This window comes from Astatotilapia calliptera, chromosome 3 (genome assembly GCF_964374335.1).
Source record: "Astatotilapia calliptera chromosome 3, fAstCal68.1, whole genome shotgun sequence".
Lineage (NCBI taxonomy): Eukaryota > Metazoa > Chordata > Actinopteri > Cichliformes > Cichlidae > Astatotilapia > Astatotilapia calliptera.
In genome coordinates, this window is record NC_137424.1 from 1,508,746 (window position 1) to 1,531,620 (window position 22,875).

Genomic DNA, 22,875 nt, shown 5'->3' on the forward strand with positions numbered 1-22,875 from the left:
TACTGCTGCATGGGCTGGGCTGTAGTTACATCCTAAGGTTTTAAAAACTGAGCTTAAATAAATGATTAGCGGTAATAAAAGCCGAGGGAGGTCAACAGGGATCACTGACTGTTTTAGGAGCTTTTTGAGATCAAATAGAAGAAAATACATAACATTAAACATGTTAACAACACAAAAGCCATATTAAACGCAGACCACTTTAGACCCGGAAGTAGGATTCGTCACGTCATCACTGAACAACCGGATAGGCTCATAAAGGACAGAAGGGTCCTGACCCTGCAGGTCTGTGGAGGTTTCAGGTTTTCTGCATGAATTTCACTCTGGCTGCTCTGTTTTCCTCCAGCAGGTCAAAGCCAAACCTGAGAGTTTTATCTCTCTGCCAGCTGTCCAAGGTGTAGCCGGCCTATCGCAGCTCGGACAGGCTCTAAGAAGTGTGCAGGTGTGTGTGACGTACCGTGGTGGTGGTGATGATCTCTTCAGTCACAACCCTCAGTGTGTCCACCACAGAAATATAACCCAGCCTCCGAGCAATTCCCAGAGCTGTGTTGCCATTCTGCACAGGAAAGCAAAGCATTATACGTGTGTGCATGTGTGCGCGTGCGTGTTAGTGTGTGTGTGCTTGCGTACCACAGTGGTAGCGTTGGGTTTGGCACCGTACTGCAGCAGCACATTAATGATGTGTGTGTTTCCTTGCTGCGCTGCCTGATGCAGGGGAGTGTATCCGTTCTGAAAGCACAGCAGAGGTGAGTCCTGTTTGTTCAGCTCTCATTAAAACACTACAGCTGCTTTTCAGTACCTTAGTCTTGGCATTGACACTTGCGCCATTCTGAAGGAGGAAGTTGACCATCTTTGCGTTTCCATAGTGACATGCTACAATCAGCGGTGTGTAGCCCAACTGTGAAGCAAAAACAGATCAGTTACATTTCTTTAAGCCATGAATAACAACACCAGAAGCTGTTACTGTTATTAAAGGGAAGAAAACCCTTTTTTCAGACCTTGGTCTGCTGGTCCAGGTTGGCACCGTTTCTGGCCAAAATCTCAGCAACGGCCACTTTGTCCTCCTGAGCTGCCAAATGAAGGGCAGTCAGGCCGCTCTGCAGGAGCAACACACAGACACGCATTAACGCTGTTAGCTTACAATGCATGATAGTGCCCTATACCAAACTATCTAGCTTTAGCCATTACTCTGCAGGATACAGAAGCAGAGGACAGGAACTGTGCACAGTTTATTATCATTATTCAAATTTATTTCATTCCATTTGTTGTCTGAACCTTTTCTTTTTTACTGTTGACATTTCTAATTGTGGACACATTAGTAGCTTTATTAACAACAGCATCTCTAAACAGGGCAAAGATGCATCACATGCTCTGGGTGAGTTTCCACAGTACCTTGGTGGGAACGTTGATTTGAGCTCCTTTGGTTATTAGCAGAGCGGCCATGTCCGCATGACCCTCCTGGGAGGCCAGATGGAGTGGAGTGACCCCCTGCTTGGTCAGGATGTTAGTCTCTGCTCCGTAACGCAGCAGCACTGTGGCGATCTCCATCTGGTTCTTTTTAGCCGCAATATGCAGAGGAGTGTAGCCGTTCTGATTGGTGCAGGACACACGCGAGAGTTGCTGGTCAGCAAATGTTGAATATCATTTTTACTTTTAAGACGACTGTTTATCAGAGAGTTTGGCAGTGAATGTATGCTGATGCTGTCACTCACTCCTCACATATGAGTCAGTCACACACGCTTTCATTAGTGTGAATGCACAGGCTGTGCTCTATTGTGGCTCAATAACACATAGACTATCCTGCTGCTTCAAATGTAATGGATTCATCAGCAGCTGAAGCAGCAAACACTCTTTCTCCTCCTGAGGGAATTTCAGATATCATTGAGGCTTCAGAGACGTTTTTGAAAGCAGTCTTTAAAAAACAGGACAGAGCCGTCGGCTGTGACGTCCCTCTGGCTCTAGCTTGTAACTAGCTGGCTAAGAACAATCCTATTATATACTACATCTGTGCTCTGTTGAATCACCTTTGCCATTGTGTGTGGTGACGCTCCTTTGTCCAAGAGCAGGAGCGCCACATTCTGGTTATCATAATGTGCTGCGACGTGGAGCGAGGTGAGGCCATTCTGTAAGGTATGGAAGGATTAGACAGAAGCTTTAGAAGGTGAGATGAGTTAAAGTAATATTAGACAGCATCACCAGGCTCTTATTATGAACACAAAAATGTGCATGAAGGAGCAAAAACAAGATCATTGATGTGAACAGGCACCTGTTAGCTTTTTGAGTCAGGGTTAGTCTAAATGAAGGGACAGCTGATGTTATTTTTTAAACCGTACCAGCATTCCTGCAGTGAACTTGTAGTTAACAGGAAATTCAATAAAATAATCACATCTCATTGTTTTACAATACTTGCTATGAATTTTAAGGATTGCAAGTTTCTGTTTGGATCCATACCTTCCCAGCAGAGTCAGGAGGGGCGCGACGCTGTAGCAGAAGTTTGGCTACATCCAGGCTTCCATACTTTGCGGCCACATGCAGCGGAGTAAAACCTTTCTGTATTAGGAGACAACCCAAAAAGTGACACTAAGAACTCTGTTATAAGACACCAAGTGCAGGAACTCCGTATTCAGAAATCACAGGATAGGCTTTAATTACAAACTTTGCACAGAAAGTAAGGACATTTGTGTTTGGTGGAGGATTTCTTTGTTGCTACAGTGTTAGCAACACATCTTACTTTTATTTTCCCCTAAAATCGTGCCACATTCATAAACAGAGTGCATTTGTGGGTTGAGCAGCAGAGTTGAGTTTGTATGTTGAGCAGCAGAGTTGAGTTTGTATGTTGAGCAGCAGAGTTGAGTTTGTATGTTGAGCAGCAGAGTTGAGTTTGTGTTGAGCAGCAGAGTTGAGTTTGTGTGTTGAGCAGCAGAGTTGAGTTTGTGTGTTGAGCAGCAGAGTTGAGTTTGTGTGTTGAGCAGCAGAGTTGAGTTTGTGTGTTGAGCAGCAGAGTTGAGTTTGTATGTTGAGCAGCAGAGTTGAGTTTGTGTGTTGAGCAGCAGAGTTGAGTTTGTATGTTGAGCAGCAGAGTTGAGTTTGTGTTGAGCAGCAGAGTTGAGTTTGTGTGTTGAGCAGCAGAGTTGAGTTTGTATGTTGAGCAGCAGAGTTGAGTTTGTGGGTTGCACGAATTAAAACCTTGCCAGATGTAAAGTATTACTGTAAATATTGTTAGAACATATTAAGTATTGTGAGTCAACAGAAATGTTCTTACTTTTTGTATTATTTCTTTTTTATTTACTTTGTCATACTAGTACTACTATTGTCGTAGTATTATTTAAGCTTTGTATTTAAGTATGGGGCGATCGTGGCTCAAGAGTTGGGAGTTCGCCTTGTAATCGGAAGGTTGCCGGTTCGAGCCCCGGCTTGGACAGTCTCGGTCGTTGTGTCCTTGGGCAAGACACTTCACCCGTTGCCTACTGGTGGTGGTCAGAGGGCCCGGTGGCGCCAGTGTCCGGCAGCCTCGCCTCTGTCAGTGCGCCCCAGGGTGGCTGTGGCTACAATGTAGCTGCCATCACCAGTGTGTGAATGTGTGTGTGAATGGGTGGATGACTGGATGTGTAAAGCGCTTTGGGGTCCTTAGGGACTAGTAAAGCGCTATATAAATACAGGCCATTTTACCATTTTTTTTTTAAGTACAGTATAAAATATAAGAGGAAAAGACCTTCAGTTACTGCCAAAATCTGTGTACTGCTATAAACAGTTCATAGTAGCAAGCTGATGCAACTGCAGGTAACCCACAGGGAACGTCCATTTTATTTAAAGGCCAGCAGAGGGGGCACTTTAGCTGTAAGGACACACTGAACCAGCTTGTTTATGATGCAGGCCTGTTCATGGAGAGAACAGCCTTTTGTCTCTTAAAAGCAGAATTCAATTTAATAGGTACACAAAAAATTTAACTTGTTTACTTACATTGCATTGTGGAAAATACTGATATTATGAGAAAATATGGACAATTATGCACAATTTGATGTTTATAAGGATGGCGCTATAATTGTGTTACACTGTAACAGCGACAGCCACACCCCTCGCTCCCCAGAGAGAAGTCTAGGAGAGAGCAAAAGCACTGAGGCCTGACAAATGCAGCCTCACACAATGCTTTGTCTCTTCTCATTATATGAATAGATTAAGAGGTTGGTCTGTCTGGGATGGGGTACAAAGTAAAGATCCTGACTGCACAGCCTGTTAAACAGTCATGGTGATAAATCACTCAGCTGTGTTCAGACTCCATGAACAATTCAGAGGGACGTAGCAGCTTTACTGCCTCATCAATCATTGATCAGAAGAATCCCACAGACAGACCAGGAGATGCAGTATTATAGTCACCTCTCTATCCCAGCCTTCAGCAGAGGACTACATGGGGTCGAGACATAAGAGTCAACGTTCAGAAATGTAGGCAGGTCGTGTTTACAGGCTACACACTGATAGCTGATGTGTGCATGTACCTGCTGATTTTTAAAGGCTAGATGCAATGGTTTGAAACATTAATGTCAGCTAACATATGTGGTGTGGAGACAGACAATTATGAACCAAATTGTCACGACTTGGTGCCAAACTACATCTCTTTTGATTCAGCTCTTTATTATAAGTGCAATAAAAAAGCTGTATTTGTTTGTCTGATTGTTTCATTGTTTTGTTCTTGGGGATTTTTCAGTGATATATTTGTTTCCATTATTTCATTTATTCTTTTTGTTGACTTCCGAGAGCCTGAGTTGATATTTTAAAGCGCTGCATTTGATTTATTACATTATATAGCTGTCACATACACAGCTCCTTCCAGTAGACTCACACAGCTCATGGTTCTCTGTATTTCTATATATGAATGAGTGATTCACAGTAAAGTGAATCTTATGCATCGACAGGCGTCACACAAACAGCTTACAGAAGGAACAAAGTGAACTTCAGGTGATTTCTGCGGGACAGGAACCCTGAATGTTTTCATGTTTTCACTTTTTGCAGCTGCCATGTTGAAAATTAGAAATTAGAGCTTTACATGAACTGAAAACTGTTCGTTCCACTGCTCTGTGCACTAAATCACACCATGGAGATCCAAAGTCTTCTCCCACACTCACCTTGGTGGCTAGTGAGTGTGAAGCCCCTGCCTCTAGCAGCACCGAGGCAGTCTCCACCTGCCCCTCCCTGGCAGAAATGTGGAGGGGGGTGTAGCCATTGGTTGTGGCAGCATCAGGATGGGCCATGTGCTGCAACAGCAGCTGCACAATCTCAGTTTTCCCCAGGCGGGATGCAATGTGAAGGGGCGTCTGCTCCTCCTAAACAGGACACGCAGTAGAAAAAGAGCTCAGTGACCATCAGAATGAAAACGTTAAAGATTCTTTATCACGTGTGCAAATGTGATTGCAGCAGTCTTACACGTGCCCGAGCATCTACCATTGCTCCATTCCTCAGGAGACATCTGACAACCTCCACCTGACCTGCCCGGGCTGCCATGTGTAAGGCCGTTTCTCCACGCTGTGCAAACGACAACATATGGCTCAGACGAGTCAGCGCACATTCTGAAAACCTCACTGTCACGCTGTGTTCATCTGACTTAACAAATTGCTGCATTTGCCCCGTTTCACATCACTCACAATATTGCTGACGTCAGCCGAGGCCCCGTTCTGCAGCAGGAGCAGGACGATGTTCAGGTGACCCATGAAGGCTGCTACGTGGATGGGCGTCAGACCCGACTGAACACGGGAGAAAGCACAACAGAGATGATTGGACAGAATGAAACGCACATCAGATGAATCAGTGATTAATATAGTGCGTTATGTCTGTGTGGTATGCAGCCATTAAATGCTACAACTGCAGGTGGTCATAATGGACAATACATTCTTATCTTTCATTAGAAAAGAAGAGGAAAACTGATACAACAAAACCTTTAATTCTGGTCTTTATGACTAATTTACCATCAATATTTTTCAATTAGAAATCAGCTTATTGCTCTATTTGTAATTATGTCCAGCAGTACTGTCTATAGCAGGCGTTTTAGATCTCACCGTGGGTCAACAGCAGTGTTGGTCAAGTTACTTGAAAAAAGTAATCAGTAACTAATTACTGATTACTTCCCCAAAAAAGTAATCCCGTTACTTTACTGATTACTTATTTTCAAAAGTAATTAATTACTTAGTTACTTAGTTACTTTTTAAAAACACGATTTCCAACCTGAGTAGGTAATAAAGCGATAGATCTTTCAGCCCAATTCTACTTTTTCTGCATAATCCATCATACAAAATGTAATCAAATGGAAAAGTCTCTTTTTCTAACTTGTTTTATTAGATTTAATCTTTTAACTTTATGCATCAAGCAAACATTTAATTATCTGCAACATTCTCTGACTGGAAGAAATTAGTTTAACATTTAAACCTATTTTCTGCACATTCCAGCACATAAAATAAAATATTTTTTGTGTTTACACTCAGTCTTTCAAATAGATGCAAGTAAAACACAGCAGAAAATAAATAAAGTCAAAGACTCAGCGGTCCTGTTGCTCTATTTTCACCTGTAAAGCAGGAGTGGGGTAGGCGGAGGTTTACCCTGGTGCAGGTGTGCCGCGGTCAGTGGAAGAATCCGCGAGTTTCTCTGTGAGTTTCCCATTATGTCGTAGCTACTCGGTGCTTGTTGGAAGTTTAGGGGTTTTTTCGCTGTAAAAAGAAGTTTTCTTCCCACGCACAGCGGACACTAATGTTTTTGTCACTTTTTATGGAATCAAACTCAAAGTAAGGTCAGTACTTCCACGCTTTAAACGCTGCACGCTCATACTCTCTCTGCACTCGATATATGATCCATTGTTGATCTGCACACAGCTGTTGTCACGAACGTCGCACTCGCTTACGTCACTGTCGTGAGACATTCTCGCAAAAAAATCACGGTTTTAGTAACGCAGTAACGCAGCGTTCCTACGGGAAAGTAACGGTAATCTAATTACCGTTTTTGCAATAGTAATCCCTTACTTTACTTGTTACTTGAAAAAAGTAATCGGATTACAGTAACGCGTTACTGCCCATCTCTGGTCAACAGTCCTGAATCACATGATGAGGTCATTACCAGGCCTCTGGAGAACTTCAACACATGTTGAGGAGGTCATGTAAATCAGCTGGACACGTCTAAACCTGCAGCTCCCCCATCCTGGTCTATAGAGATGTTCATATTTGAAATTGTTCAATAACAATAAGCCTCCTTTAATTCTATTCACTACACCAAGAGGATCTACTCGGCCTGATGTTATTACATTACTATGAGTACTACTGAGTCAGTTTGTCACTTTATGACTCCAGTTATACCCGTGGGATGTTGCTGTTAGCATGCTGCTGTTAGCATGATGTAACTTTAGATTGCTACCTTTGCTACATGTAACCAAATTCAAGTATCATGTATGCAATGTCACAGATTTGTTTCAATAGTAATATTTTAAACGTATAGAGAGCAATAATAAAGGCATTTCTGCAGTCGGATTACTCCGATGTGTAAAGCACCTCTGTAATGGCCTGGATGGAAGCTCCATATTTAACCAGCAGCTCCATCACCTTCACGCGGTTCTTCTTACAGGCGATGTGCAGCGGTGTGAAGCCATTCTGTGGAGCAAACACAGTGAACCTCAGAAGAATTCCAGGTGCATGTGGACAGATTGTGATCCTTTTTCCATTCGTGGATCCATGTTTTCTTCGTGACCTACCAGTGCCCTGGCGTTAGGGTTGGCCCGTTTGTCCAGCAGCAGTTTGGTGACTCTGTAGTGACCGCAGTGAGCCGCCACATGCAGTGCTGTCAGGTAGTCCAATGTGACATCATCAACAGGAGCCTTGTGCTGTAGAAGGTGTTTGACGCATTCAATGTGGTCACCTTGTGCTGCCATGTGCAGAGGGGACAGCCCGTTCTGTGGGAGGGGACAGTTGGTTCAGCAGAGGAGAGCTGCAGGTGAAATGCATTGTTGGTTTGCTGGAAGTGTAAATAAACAGCTGCAGCGTTTCTTTTTATCTCTGATTGATAACACAGCAGTTTCACTCACTGCTGTTTCTGTAACAAACACTGATCTGTAGATCTACTGTTGAGCATTCAGAGTATTTGACAGAGAATCTGTTGAACATGCTCATCGTGTTTTATACAAAATAATCCCTCAAACTCATCATTTTATATGCAGAAAGTGCCAAAACCCTACAACACGTGGGCTTGTTTATCCTTTGACCTCTCCTTCCTCCCACCTCGCAGAAAAAGCTCCTGCTGGTCACCAGCAGACATCACGAGCCCTTAGCTCCACAGTGACACGTTACACAGGACACAACCATGACTTTAGATGGTGAATGTGAGACCTTGGTCCTGGCCAGTAAAGGTGCTCCTCTCTCCAGCAGCAGCTCTACAGCCGTATCGTGTCCGCTCCGAGCAGCACAGTGAAGCGGAGTCAGGCCGTCCTACGAAACCAAGACAGTAAATGTGTATCGACTCTGGATGCTGCAGGACAACGATGGCTTAACTTTTCATAACAGAAACAGTCCTGATCAATTCATCCTGATGTTTATTTAAAAAACATACCAGATATTAGAACATTCAAACTAAGGATCTATTCATTTTACATTTTGAGTCATGTATGAACACAGGCTACAAAGGATGCAAGAAACACAGACAAAAACAAGTCAAGCAGATGTTTTTCTCTAAGGACACACGGGGTGACTGATGGGCAACAACAACAGTAACAGATTAGTTTCAGTGCTTATCATATTCATCATCAAATCATTTAGATAAAACAGAGATATCTCTGTATGTGAGGGACAATGTCAGGATCCATTATCCATGAGCTATTAATGTAATATCATTACATTAATGTACAACAAGTCAAAAACTGAAGTGGACTAACACAGTGCTAACATTTTTCTCTGAAAAATGGCATCACATTACTAAAATAAAGTCCTCAGTTCCATCATTTTATTGGTTTGAATATCTGTATTGGAGTAAATACACAATTTAAAGCATTAAGAATATCATAAAATTTAATTTGCACTTTACAGAGCAGCAGTTTATTAAATAACAGATCATGATGCCAGTGGCAGACCTACAGGTCAGAATGAACTAAAAACAACCCCCCATCATATCTGTTGTTAGCAATGCACGCGACCATTAGTTACTACGTGGATGTAACAGTTGCACCACTGTGGGAGTGTGCGAGTGTGGTTTAAAGATAACTAGCTCCAAAGCTCAGGTTACATTAGATGTGTGCGTTTGAGGTACTCACCCTCGTTTTAGCATCAATCTGAGAGCCACGGTCTAACAACAGGCGAACCATGTTTGTGTTGCCACGCTTAGAGGCCACATGCAGTGGAGTGATCCCATTCTGCAGACAAAGACGCACAAAAACAACAACTCGTTAAACACGTCGGCTCAGAATCCAAATGTTGGTATATGTGTGTGTGAGCAACCACGCTGCTTTGGTGATTAAAACAGGAAATGTGACTGTGTTTTGTGGAAGGCGTCGTTTAAACAGGCGTTTGTTGCCTGACGGTGAGGGAGGGTTGTTGTGGTACCCAGTGCAGTCGTAGCTTTTATAGGCTCGTGTCAGGATCCAGGACGACTGACGTTGGTTTGTAAGACTACATTAGCAGGAACATTGATTAAAAAGAACCAAACTCTGTGTTTTGGTCAGTTATATATTAGGGGTGCAACGATACTCGTATCGATATTGAACCGTTCGATGCAGTGCTTTCGGTTCGGTACGAACAATACAACATTTTTAATTTATTTGATCAACTTTCCTTCTTACGATGCTGTCTGTGTTGAGCGCTCAGTGGATCTGCGCTCGACAGTGCAGCCTAGGCGGAGTAGTCGAACGCAGATCCACTGAGCGCAGTGCAAGCTAGCAGACAGAAGCTAAGCTCGTTGCAACATGGCAAACTGAACCTCCCCCACCCTCATTCAGATCTGGCGTTTGGAATTATTTTGGTTTTCATGTGACGTATGACCCTGAAGGTAAGCGAGTCATGGACTAAAGTAAAACAGTATGTTGGATGTGCCACGCAATGCTCAATTACATGGGTGGGAACTAGTGTGTTAGCGCAGTTAGCTCGTTAACGTGTTGGCCGTCCAGCCCCACGCACGGGGCGATCCGCGGTCGCTCGTTAACGGAGATTTGCCGTGTTGTGGCGTTAAGGTCATTTCAGATTAACGCTGACAGCACTAGTGGGAACACAACGAATATGACTGCACATTTACTCCGACAGCATCCTAGTGCAAAGACAAGTGGAAGCAGACAAAACAACAAGCACCATGCTACAAACTTTAGCCGAGTCATTTAGACAGCCGTTAGCACAGGATTCTCCTTATGGGGACCTGATATGTTTAATATGCTGCTGAGAATATAGCCCAGAAGAAGCGTATAGTAGAGCTTTTATTTTGAAAGAGCCATTTCTCTGTAATAAACTCTCTTTTCCAAAGATGAGGGATTCCTCCATCAGATAGATTTATTTATTTTTTATTACTTTGTTGTTTCAGCAACATTAAATTTAAAAACTGTACTTTTGAGTTAAAATATATATTTATAATTTTAATAAATGACAAATTAAAAAGGCATGAACATTTTTTTGTATCGAACCGTGACACCAAAGTATCGAACCGAACCGTGAATTTTGTGTATCGTTGCACCCCTAATATATATGTATATATGTGGATACAGAACCAACACAACACTGAGCTGAGTCAGTCGTGGACAGTCATCACTGACTGAACTCTGTTGTGGCTGTAGAGTTACCCACTGACATGTTTTCATCCTGTCCACTAAAGCTTGTTTACAGTCTCCAGCTTACACTCATACAGTTCAGACCCAAATAAGTTATTAGGGTTGTTTCGTACCCTCGCTGTGAAGTCAACCGCTGCCCCTCGGTTCAGCAGGAGCGTGGCCACATTCACGTTCCCATAGTGGGCAGCAATGTGCAGGGGGGTGAATCCACTCTGCAGGACAGAAAGATGCAGACACACACACAGCAGGACAGAGCACACACATTAGCTCCACGGTCATGTCAACTTTGACCTTTAGTCTTCCCAGCATGCAAAAGTTGCATCAAGAGTAAAAGAAGTAAATTAAAATCAAGGACGATGAAAATCTGACTTAAAAATAATCATGTATATTCACTGGTACTAATATGAAAGTCAGAGCATCTACACACAACCCCAAACACACATCACGTCCATGCAAACTGTGTAAAGAGACCAACAAATGCTTTTAACACGAGTGAAATGAAAAAAGATCAAAGAAATCAGCACAGAGCAGACGCAGACTGTCATCCAGACGGACACAGACAACACTGTCAGTAAACCACACAGGTCCCCATCAACACCAAAGTGCACTATGTTAGCTGTTGTTAGCAAAAAGGATTTCAGAGTAGGTTGGAGGAGTTCTTGCCTTACCTTTCCATTCTGTTAGTGTTGGTCCGATTTAATGTGAAAAAGGTGTTTACAGAAGCGTGAAGAACACAGTGACTAACGAGATGGTTCAAAAGTTTACAGTCAGAAGCTTAGCTGCAAATTAAGGAAGCATGGATGCAACATGCTCGTCTGTGCTAACATATTAGCTTTATACAGTTATGTTATGAGCTTCACAAGCTTCCCATGCTGTTGCTGAGCTGCACTGTTTACAGATTATTTTTGCATCGACTGGAAGGTTCTTTAAAGAAACGCATGCACTCTAAAAGAAATGTTATAGAAGCTGCAAAGTGTGGAAGACCATGGGTGGAAGAAACACAGTGCATGTTTGCCTTTGAGTGCTCATCGTGTGTCCAATAAGAGGAATTATTGTTTTTTATTTGTTTGTTTGTTCCTCCTGCAAGCTGCATTTTTAAAGCTGAACGTGACATTTATCATAACATCAGTGTCTGAATCTTTCTCGAGTTTCTGATGTGACACAGTTTGTTCTTGTGATCGTGGTGATGCATCGTCCGCCCAGTTTAACATGGAAAGCTACTGATGTTGAATCGTCTGTTTCAACCATTACTCGTATGTCCCGGATGTTAAAGACATGAAAAGATGTCAGCGTTGCTCGTCTTCACTGGCCTTCCATACTTAAGCAGCGATGTATTATAGCTTGTCTTACTTCTTGTAGTGCAGTGTGTTATCTTATATGGACGGGCTTTGTAATATTATCAGTTTGTAAACAATACTTTAAGCTGCTGCTCAGAGTGCATTTCTAAAACATGCAACACAAAAAGAGGCAGAATTACAGACTAAGAGACGGTGCACATCACACACATTCATAATCGAAGCTTACAGAAAGTAAACACAGTCATTAAAAAACAACAGTTCAGTTTTTAGAGTCAGTCTGAATGTATTAGGGCCACACGGGGGAGGAAAACCGAAGGGTGATCCTGAGCTGATGATCAAAGAAATCAAACAGACTCGGGTGAAAAATCAAACTAAAACCTCAGAGATAAGCAGCAGTGGTTGGCCATTCCTCTCAGCCATGCACGGTGGCCTCTTATTATTAATATCAAATCAACTGAAACACACAGAATGGACCAAATGATATCATGTACACCAGCTGTGGAAGTGAGAGAAATAAAGGCAGTGATAACAAAGGAAATGACAAAAGGATGGGACTGTGTGAGCCTGTGGAGAGTTAAGGAGTGTGTGTATACCTCAGTAGTCCTATTGACCATCATCTGTAGCAGGATGGGGGAGGGAAAGATCAGTTCAGTTAGGCTGCGTCACAGACATTAGCTCAGCTGTGCAGACTACAGAGGACGTGGCTGGAGCTGCTCAGTCCTGTCAGAACTGACAGCGCTCTCGTTTGTGTCGTGGCTCACTGTAGCGTCAAATAGCTAAATGATCCGTTTCTTCTTTGACTACTTCTTTAATAAAGCACAAATTCTGTGAACCACCTGGAATTAATACGATGTTTTCATAGTTTAAAGACTTTAATGACTGAGGAAAGGGTTGGGAGACAGGAAAGGCACCGTGCTGCCCCCTATCGGGTCGCCCAGTCCGACCCCGGACAAAGTTTCGGGAAGCGTTCTGGGTCAGTAAGTCAATCTTCAGCCTGTTGTTGCCTCTGAACTAACAAGTTTGCTTTCAGCTCGTATTATATTACAATATTACTCTCATCGCTAGCATTGAGCTAGCTTAGCATTGGGCTAGCTTAGCATTAGCATTTTTGCTAACTTTTCTGACGTGCTTCCTGAAGTAAAGGGAAGTGACTTCCTACTGTTTCCTGTGGTGGTAGTTTAGCATTGGGCTAGCTTAGCATTAGCATTTTTTACACCTAACCCCATTACAATGTTATATATATAAGACATATAATATTCTATATAAGATCACATTGTGGAATTGCTGCCCAGATCATACAGTTGTGCTGAGATCACAGTAAAAGGCGTTACTGTATAAAAATAATGCACCGCTTTCTGTTATTGAGAACATTTCACTTCGTTTTCATAGCATATTTAGTAATAACTACATACATGATCATCGTGTTGTGTTTTTCAGTATCCGAGTAACTGTAACTACTCGAGCTACTCTCTTCTTTATGACTCATGTTCAACATGGCTGCATCCCAGCAGCAGAAGCACAGTTTAGTAGATGTGTGCGTGGAGCCTAAATAGACTCTATAGTGTTGTTACATAAGAAAATCACTGATGTTTCGCTGATATATGGAAAGATCATTTTCACTCCAGCCACGTCACTTCAAGCTGCCAGCCGGCATCAGAGGAACAGTCGTAACTATGAACTCGAGATCCAGCCACAACAGTGATTCCCATCAATATTAAACGGACACTTTAACCCTTCCAATCTCTCGCTGATGGTCAGACCACCGTGTGCATGCAATCTTAGATACGACCACCGTACAACCTGCAGACAGTGGCACACTCCATGCAGTGGACAGTGCTACGCTTAGACACCGGTGCAGCGAGGAGGAGGGTGACGAGAGGAAGAGTGCGAGAGGCGGTATTTAAACAGAGAGAGGGGAAAAAGGGAGAGAGCCAGTTAGTGACGTGTGAAGCACAGAGACACTGAATGAGACAGAGGACAGAGAGACACACTGATGCAAACACAAACATCTGAGACATATTTATGCAGCTTTACTGCAAATATCACGACAAAGACGCTGTCTGTCAATGGTGGAATAGATATCTGTCCTAGAGTGATCAGTGTGATAATGTGCAGATATTGTTTCTCTGGGCTTTCCTGACCTTTGAATCTAGGTGAAGACGGCTCTGTTACACGACTCAGAGTCACTGAGGACACAATCTGGTCACTAACGTCTCGGTGGTCAAAAACATTTCCCACCTTCAGCCTTGATCTGATCCACTGGTAATATTAACTTTAATAATCACTGTTTAACTTCAGCGTGGATCCTGTTTACACACCAGGCCTCGTACTGGAGGTGAGCACCATCGCACTAACAAGCAGAAACATTTCACTGTTATGGGAAGAATTATCATTGCTGTTGGGAACAAGAAGCACGCTGTGGGTCATCATCAGGACCCCAGGTAGGTAGGAGCATCACTGCCGTGGGTTCAAGCCTCTCTTCAGTTATTCTCTGCAGAAATGCCCGTCGATCCCACACATCACACATCTGCATTATTCCACTCGCCTTGATGAATCTGCCACATTCCCACCTACTCATCTATTTGGGACTATGACAGAAGAAACAGGCCCCTGTGATTATACAGAGAGGATATAATGAGGCGTCTCAGCAGGATAACTGAAGAACAGGTTCAAACCTCGTGTTGGAAAGCTAGAACCACTGTTACACTGTCACCTTCATGGAGCTACAAATAACCACAGATCTGCACAAACACAGATCACCACACTCACTGGACTTCTGCACATGCCAACACTTAGCCAAAATACTGCATGGCCATACCTTCGACTGGACATCGGCGTTGTGGTCGTTCTGGAGGAGCAGGGCTGCTGATTTGGTGTCGTCTTTACGAGCTGCAATGTGCAAGGCAGGCAGGCGCACCTTGCCTTTCGTATCATTTTCTAATAAGACAGACACAACCTGGTTGTGGCCCTGCTGGAGCGCGATGGCCAAAGGGGTGAAGCCATCCTAGAAGAAGGCAGACGGACGACCGGTTACATCTCATTTAAAATAAAAGTTTAAAATACACTGCTCAAGAAAATTAAAGGCATTTAAACTTCAGTCTGTCCAGTTAGGAAGCAGAAGTGATTATGAGTCCGTTTCACCTGCTCCGGTGTAAATGACAAGTCAGTCCTACAAAAGTGAGGGTTGTGCAGGTGGTGACCATTTCGCTAATGTCCTCATCCAGGCACAGGAACACTGACATTACACCTGAATCAAATTTCAGCTGCACAGGTGGACCAGCTCCTCCTGGACGGCGTGACTCCCGGCAGTTGGAATTAAGAAATATCCTGAGATGGGACATGTTCCTCAAAAATGAACTGATGCATATGTCTCCAGCACTATGCACCAGCTGGCAAAGATACGCCTCCTCAGCCATCACTGGCAAACTGTCTTGATGGGTGATGTTGAAGCACGATAACATTTGCTGTCACCAGACTCGCTCGTGTTAGTGTGAACCTGGTCTCATCTTTGAAGACGATGGGACACCAGCAGCCCACCTGCCAGTTCTTGTGTTTTCAGGTAAAATTCACACACAGTGTTTTAAACTAGCTGGATGCAGTGATGTGCTGATTAAGAGTTATGATTCTCATAAATCCAGGAGAGGTGGCATTAACACTGGAATCTGTTACGGCCCGTGGCCATAGCAAATCTGTATTAGCTGCTGTGCTGTGTCTCTTTCCTGTGTTTTAAGAATCTCTGCAGGTCCTTCCTCTAATGAAGAGCAGTGGGCTGCTGATTGGACCATGGAGCACGTGACTGGGTTCAAAAAGCTGCTCTGACAGCTGCCAGGAGAGAGACTCAGACCTGGACCTGGCCTCCAAATTCTTTGTGTTGTGTATGTGTAGGCGTGCTGCTTGAGAGCCGCCAAACGTGTGCAGTCCAGTGCCTGTGCGTGCACAGGCTGAAGCGGTGAGCCGCCTTTTCTTTTGAACTGTTTGCTCCTGTTTCTGGGCTACGACGCGAGGGGTAGCTATTGTCATTGTTTCTTTCTTAGGGTTTAGCTAGTTTTCTGTGGCGGGACTTCGTTGGTTTTGTTTATTATTTTGGCCGGGGTTCACCCCAACCAATCACAGCAGATGGCCCCGCCCCTCCCTGAGCCTGGTTCTTCCTGTTAAAAGGGAGTTTTTCCTTCCCACTGTCACCAAAGTGCTGCTCATAGGGGGTCATATGATTGTTGGGTTTTCTCTGTATGTATTATTGTAGGGTCGACCTTACAGTATAAAGCACCTTGAGGCAACTGTTGTTGTGATTTGGTGCTGTATAAATAAAATTATTTGAAATGATATGACCTGCATTCAAATTCATCTTCCTTAAATGTATTTATCATGTATCAACGCTTGGTTCCACGAACACTTTGAAAGCCTAAGAGGAGACGTATGATTCTCACTGAGAGACTTGAGGTTTCTTTCTTCATGTGGAACAGCAGAAAGTTAAAAAGTGATCAAATCAGTGGAAACATCACATTAATGTTGTTTAGATTACTGCATAATCTAAACACACTCGTCTTACCTCTGTAGCAATGCTCTGGTTGCCTCCATTCTCAAGCAGGTATCTCACCACATCCAGGTGATTTTCTTGGGCAGCCATGTACAAAGGAGTGAATCCATTCTGTTAACACAAAGAACCAAGCATATGACAAAACGGGTAAACACAAGGAACAGTTACACCACAGCTGACTATCTAACAGTGATGAGCGGCAGAGTAACTTTCAGGAGGATTACACGGCCTCAGCGTCGAGGCTCACCTGAGACTGTGCGTTGATATCAGCACCACGTTTGCTCAGGATCTTCACCACGTCAGCCTGGCCAGCCAGAGAGGATATGTGGAGCGCTGTGTTTCCTTTCTGGAATCAAACACAAACCATAACAAGATTATTAGACAAATATCTGCATGTCTTTGTAAAAATAAGCTCAGAGTGCTCCTGACTGAATGCTGTTGTGTCCTTTACAGTTATGTCTAGTCTGTCATGTGCACTGAGATACAAATAAGCACAGTATTTAATTCACTGCTGCTTCAGATCTGATTACTTCATGAATAAATATAAGCAGGTAAAAATCTATGAATATATCTGAGAGTAATCTGATCCTGATAACACAGCATGGACCACGGTGAATGATGACCTCACATCATGTGATCATCAGCTACACTGTAGCACTGACAGAGTTCAGAAACCATGTTTGCACTTTCTCTGCTGTCCAATCAATCACATGTTCACGAATCACAACTTTACATTCATTTTTCTTTAAAACATTTCTCATTTCAAAAACACAGATTCTCCTTATTTTACCCTCAAACACACACGCTCACACACTCACTGTGGAGCAGAGACGTTACAGCTGTGTACAAAGACTGAAAGCCTGTTCAGTGGGGGGTCTGTGGGCTCAATGCCTTCCAGGCTTAAAGTTTCAGTGCAGGGTGTCAGACCCCAGAGAAAAGTTCAAAGGTCACGAAGCTGTAGGTCGAGGATGGTTGAGGCGCTGTAAATCCTGCATGTGGTGTTCACAACACTTTAACACACGTGGGTCTAGCCCAGGACCCACATGACTCACACTTTCATTGGTTATGTAAAGTTAACTTTGTGTTTACTTCTTTGTTTACTCGAGTCAACCTACTGATTATTTATTATATGACCTTCTCCAAGTAATGTGTTAAGATGTTAGCTTTACATACACACGCTGCTAAAAACCCTCCAGCCAACAATACAAACTCCACTGAGACTCTCTGTATGTGTGAAATGAGCTTACCTTTGTGGCTGAGTCCACCGCCGCACCCCTGTCCAGCAACTCCTGGACCAGATCTATGTGCCCCTCCTTGGCTGCCAGGTGCAACGCATTAAGACCATTCTGGAAAAAAGACGTCAGACGTGAAGACCGAGGACAACAAAGAGACACGCTTCCAAAGGGAAACAGAAGGTACTACCTCCTCGTCTAGGTCCCCCACTGAGGGTGCCTGCCTTTCTGTCTCTGCGTCCATCGTTTGAAAGTGTGAAAGGCTTCAGCCTCACATGGACTGGCTGACTCATACAGTTGGATTAGATGTTGAGCCATGTTATGCTGATGTGGATCAGGTCCAGCTCTGGGTACAAAGTTAAAAATAGTTGTGTGTGCGTGTTTTTAAGTTGTAGGTGTTACTGTATTAATACTGGTTTGTGATGGAAACTGTAGATATATATTCTTAGATTATGTTTCACCTTGTAAATCACTTCTGTTAATATCTGGAGTGCACGAGTGGAGCAGCTGTGCAATGACTCAACAAAACTAGTGGGACAAACGTGGGAGACCATCGAAACTAAGGATTAGAAAGTGACACAAGGTTCATTGTGTTCATCATCATGTTCACTTACAGAAATGCTCATGATATAAACACAGCATGTTACACACTCTGACTCTTGCTGAGGAAACTTCCACAGTGTCTTAAACACCAGAGCTTTCTATAAACATAAAGCTCCGACTGCATCGCATCGATGGACCAAACAACCTGCAGCACTTCATAGTTCGAGTCCAGACCTGAGCTGAGCCATACGTGTCTAATGTGAACATGAATACATGGATACAGTTTCTGCAGTTACGTTGGCCTATGTGAGAGCCAATAACCCGAGCATCAGTGATCCTGGTGTCTGCTATTCAAAATGTTTGCCACCACTAAGTGTTAACACAGGGAGGTGCTCAGAGCTGAATCCAAATTCTCTTGAGGGACTTACAGGTAAAGGAAAGCTGGTTTGAGGAGCACCAGAGCAGACTAAACACACCTTTGGAGGGCACTGAAATGTAATGAGGTTGTGTCCCTTCAGTGTGTTGACGATGGTTACAGGGACCAAACAGCTCATACTCCCAAAGCACCCACCACACCGTGGGACATGGTCCAATGCTCTAACTCTACAAAACAAACGCACACGTCATTCCTCAGCACGCTTGAATATCCTCCACAGAGTAAAGAGCTGGTCCACGGTTCCAGGACCAAAACCTCCATGTTCCTCCTGACGCTTTGACCAATGAGCTAACTCCCCTGTCCAAAGCGCTGGGTCAGACCTTCCCAAGGAGGCTGAGGCGTGAGACCCCCCCAACCTCCGCTCCCCCTTTGTTAAAGGTGTCCACAGACACAGATGAAAAACGTATTCCTAAGTATTCCTTCCACCACCAGACGATATCCACCTGAAGTCAGCAGCACCCCGTTACACAGCATGTGACCAGTGCTTTCCCTCCTGATCAGCCTGACAGTTTCCATTGTGAGGAAGTCTGAAAGTCTTTTTCAGTGGCCTCACTGACCTCCTGCTTCAACTTCTGCTCGAGCTGCTTTCGCTTTGCCGGCTGGGACCCACCCGGGCTCTGAACAAGCAGGCCATTCCTCCCAATCACACCCTCCAGGTCACCAGCTCCTCCGGTGTTGCTGCCCATGTGAGGACTGAAGGCTCTCAGTAAGATGGATCATCCTCCCTTGAGCATCCCAACCAGAGGCTATGAAGGCCGGGTACTCTCCCTGACCCAAAGGCACAGGGACCAACTCTCTAGTCCAGCGGTCTCCAACCTTTTTTGCGCCATGGACCGGTTTATGCCCGACAATATTTTCAGAGACCGGCCTTTAAGGTGTCACGGATAAATACAACAAAATAAAACTAGTACCGGTACTGAAAAAAAGAAGATTTATTCATAACACATGTGAAAAGACCCAGGAAAACCGAGTTAACGATAAAAACGATAACAAAATAACGCTGAAAAAACCCCTGAAAACCAGACATTTCACACCTGAGCCTCAACTCTCGTTGCCCGGTACCAAACAACTCACGGACCGGTACCGGTCCGAGGCCCGGGAGTTGGGGACCGCTGCTCTAGTCCACCAGGTAAAAACCCCACTGTAAACTTTGTAAACATTTTTTCTGAAAGTCTAACAATAACCACTCCATTTTCACCCCCACCCCTATCATCAGATAGCCCCCTGAAGCTAATGGCCATCTGGGACCCCCTATACACGGTTATATAGGTTTTCCACAGCTGGTTAAGTCGCAGAGAGGAATATGCATTTCAGCTTTAGTCCTGCTGTTTTTGAATCACTTGTCTCAAACAAATACGAACGTATGCAGGTAGACAGCCAACAGCTTTTCCTTTTTTAAGACGCGTGGCCAATCAGATCGCAGAGATGAAGGGTTTTCGGTTACTTTTGCCCAAAGGACAATAACAAAGTAAAGGATATCAAATAGAAAACAGTTCTCTGAGTTAATAATCTCCTGTGTACAAACATTTAATTGCATCTGCTCGCTTCTTTTTGCACTTATGTTGAGCATCTGCTGATGTTACAACAGCCCATGACCTCAGAGAGCCCTTTCTTCCTGTTGCACCCACCCACCCTTTGTCCTGCTCCATGACCGCTCCACCCACTTCTCCATCACTAACATCTCTCGCCTCGTTTTGTCCACAGCAACTGAAATATGCAAAAACTTTTATAACTTTATGTTGGGTGATACTTCCTGGAGGGTTTGTTGGAAAATGAAACTGTGCCAAATCCTCTGAATGTTCACATTTGACTGCAGAATTGGCAAAAATCAGCCGTAAACTTTATCGAGGTCCAACCCTGAGCTTCTGCTCATAGTCGGCTAGTCACAGCAGCGAGCGCCCAGAACCTTTCAGTTCATCAAATCCAAGGTTTGTGACGCCAAAAATCACACAATCTACAAGGTTTTACACAGTGACACATCCACAGTGTGAGGAGCAGACAGTGATTCAGCAGCACGGTTCAGTGTTTGATGCTGGATCAATGACTCGTTTGTAGAAAGCAAGAGATGAGCATTTGCTGCATGTCTCTTGACATGGATACAGAGATGTTCACATTTGACTGATGTTTAGTTTTGTGTGTTTACTTCAGAACATTGAAGCTGCGTTTGGCCTTTGCCACTCAGTTAAGTTCTTGACAGCAGCAGCAGCACGCGCTACGAGAGAGACACAGTGTAATGTCAAATGTCAAAGTGATCCACGCCAACGTCACGCCAAACATCTTCACACAACATGGACACCAGCCAATCTTCCATTTCGTGTGACTTCTGTTTACTGTGTTGCTCATTATGACCGTTGCCAGGGCAGGACCGTTTACGTCCTATCAGCTTTCAGTGTCTCATCCACGGCTGGAATCCTGATACATGAGAGCAGATAATGACTGCACCTAAATAAAGCACTTCCCTCGGATCAAACTTCTCCCTCGCAGGATTGAAGGGACATTATTTGATTATACAATAACAGAAGAAGGATTATCACAACCTGCTTTGGAACAACCCAAGAAGGATTCATGTGTAGTAAACAATAACAAAAAGCACTGGGCTCATTATTTTTGCTTGTTTGTTCAACGCATCACCAACAGTGCTGAGACGACACAGGCGAGCAGGGAGCCTCGTATGTGGGAGAGAAAGGCAGCAAACACCTTTAAAACATACGGGTCACCTTTCCAACCTAATGAGCTGCACATGGCAGGTAACACCTGGAACCAGACTATGTATAGAAAGGGGCGTGGCCAGTGGATTTTGAAATGCAAAGATATGTGACAACATGCTAACTCGCTCCAAGCTTACATAACAACAGTTTCAGGATCACTGTTGTGGGGCGGGGCAGTGGTTGTGAGTCACCACTGACACGGTTTCCTGTGACAGTGGGCCAAATTTACATTGTTTATTTGGTAAACAGGTAAATATGTGTGACCTACGAGCCGCGGCAGAGCAGTCAAAGCGGTCTCACCTGACAGAAACAAAGAGCTCTGTCTGCCTGATTGGTACCACAACAACTATGAAACTGTCTCCTGCTCTCTGACGTCAGCGCTGCTGAAATTCTGATTGTGTTTAGAGCCCACAGAAGCTACTTGGTGAAGTTTTGTGCTTAAGCTTACAGACTCTTGCCATTTTTAATTCTTACAGAGAAGCCAAATCGATCAGAAACACCAATTCAGAAGAAACAATCAATATATTAGGGATGCACCGATACCCGATATCGGTGCATCCCTAATATATTGGCAGTTGGACAAAAAGTAAAAACTACCCAGCATGCACCAAGGCAAAAGCCTGATGGATGTTCTTTTTTGTCCACACTGTGCAGCCATTGGTGTAGATAGACAGCAGATCTGCTTGTGTGGATGTGTCTGCGTTTTCCTACCTGATTGCAGGTACTGATGTCCACGCCCCCTTTCAGGTATTCCAAAACCTTGTCAACGTTCCCCGCTCTGGCTGCTCGCAGGAAACTTGTGTTACTGTCCGACTGGAAGAAACAGAGAAGAAGCACACTTTACAAAGCACATACTTGATTGGCTGCCTGAGAACATCGCACACAGACTCCTGTTCATGTCTAATGACGACACGAGGCCCCTGGAACGCCATCCTTGAACGCCATCCTTGAACGCCATCCTTGAACGCCATCCTTCAGTAATTATGTTTGCATTTAAAGAAACACACCTAGTCTGCAAAAGGCTTTTGTGCCTTCATCAATAGCAATGATCTATTTTCACGTTTTCCATAAGAAGTCTAAATTATTAGTGCCAAAAATCACACTGCACAAAGTATCATCGGTGCATTTGCACCCCTGATCTCCCTCAGTGCGCAGAAACGTCCCTGCTGTGAAGGACATTCCCTGTTCTTGGATGCTGATGCAGTTGGAAACAGACCAGCACTGTGAGGAGTGATTCAGCATTTTCCTCCACCAAAGTTAAATCAAGCTCTCTGCTCCCGCTGCAGAAAAACACTGCTGATGTGTGCTGCACTCAGATTGTGTTAGAGGAGTTCAGGGGTCAAATGCAGCACCAAC

At 44.0% G+C, this 22,875-nt stretch overlaps 1 protein-coding gene across 16 annotated transcripts in view; it reads right to left on the reverse strand.

Annotated features, from left to right (window-relative positions):
- Positions 1 to 22,875, reverse strand: part of ank2b (ankyrin 2b, neuronal) — a 156,251-nt gene that overhangs the window by 50,382 nt on the left and 82,994 nt on the right. For 14 of the 16 annotated variants that reach the window (XM_080296444.1, XM_080296440.1, XM_080296431.1 and 11 more), the window contains exons 2-22: positions 22,231 to 22,332; positions 17,848 to 17,946; positions 16,848 to 16,946; positions 16,613 to 16,711; positions 14,882 to 15,067; positions 12,657 to 12,680; positions 10,879 to 10,977; positions 9,269 to 9,367; positions 8,352 to 8,450; positions 7,721 to 7,918; positions 7,521 to 7,619; positions 5,634 to 5,732; positions 5,416 to 5,514; positions 5,118 to 5,315; positions 2,449 to 2,547; positions 2,022 to 2,120; positions 1,390 to 1,587; positions 996 to 1,094; positions 797 to 895; positions 628 to 726; positions 455 to 553 (exon numbers count right to left, since the gene is read on the reverse strand). In XM_080296444.1, the coding sequence (XP_080152570.1) occupies positions 455 to 553; positions 628 to 726; positions 797 to 895; positions 996 to 1,094; positions 1,390 to 1,587; positions 2,022 to 2,120; positions 2,449 to 2,547; positions 5,118 to 5,315; positions 5,416 to 5,514; positions 5,634 to 5,732; positions 7,521 to 7,619; positions 7,721 to 7,918; positions 8,352 to 8,450; positions 9,269 to 9,367; positions 10,879 to 10,977; positions 12,657 to 12,680; positions 14,882 to 15,067; positions 16,613 to 16,711; positions 16,848 to 16,946; positions 17,848 to 17,946; positions 22,231 to 22,332 (2,391 nt within the window). The remainder of the gene's footprint in view (positions 1 to 454; positions 554 to 627; positions 727 to 796; positions 896 to 995; positions 1,095 to 1,389; positions 1,588 to 2,021; positions 2,121 to 2,448; positions 2,548 to 5,117; positions 5,316 to 5,415; positions 5,515 to 5,633; positions 5,733 to 7,520; positions 7,620 to 7,720; positions 7,919 to 8,351; positions 8,451 to 9,268; positions 9,368 to 10,878; positions 10,978 to 12,656; positions 12,681 to 14,881; positions 15,068 to 16,612; positions 16,712 to 16,847; positions 16,947 to 17,847; positions 17,947 to 22,230; positions 22,333 to 22,875) is intronic. The other 2 variants (XM_026159524.2, XM_026159456.2) reach the window with 1 other exon arrangement.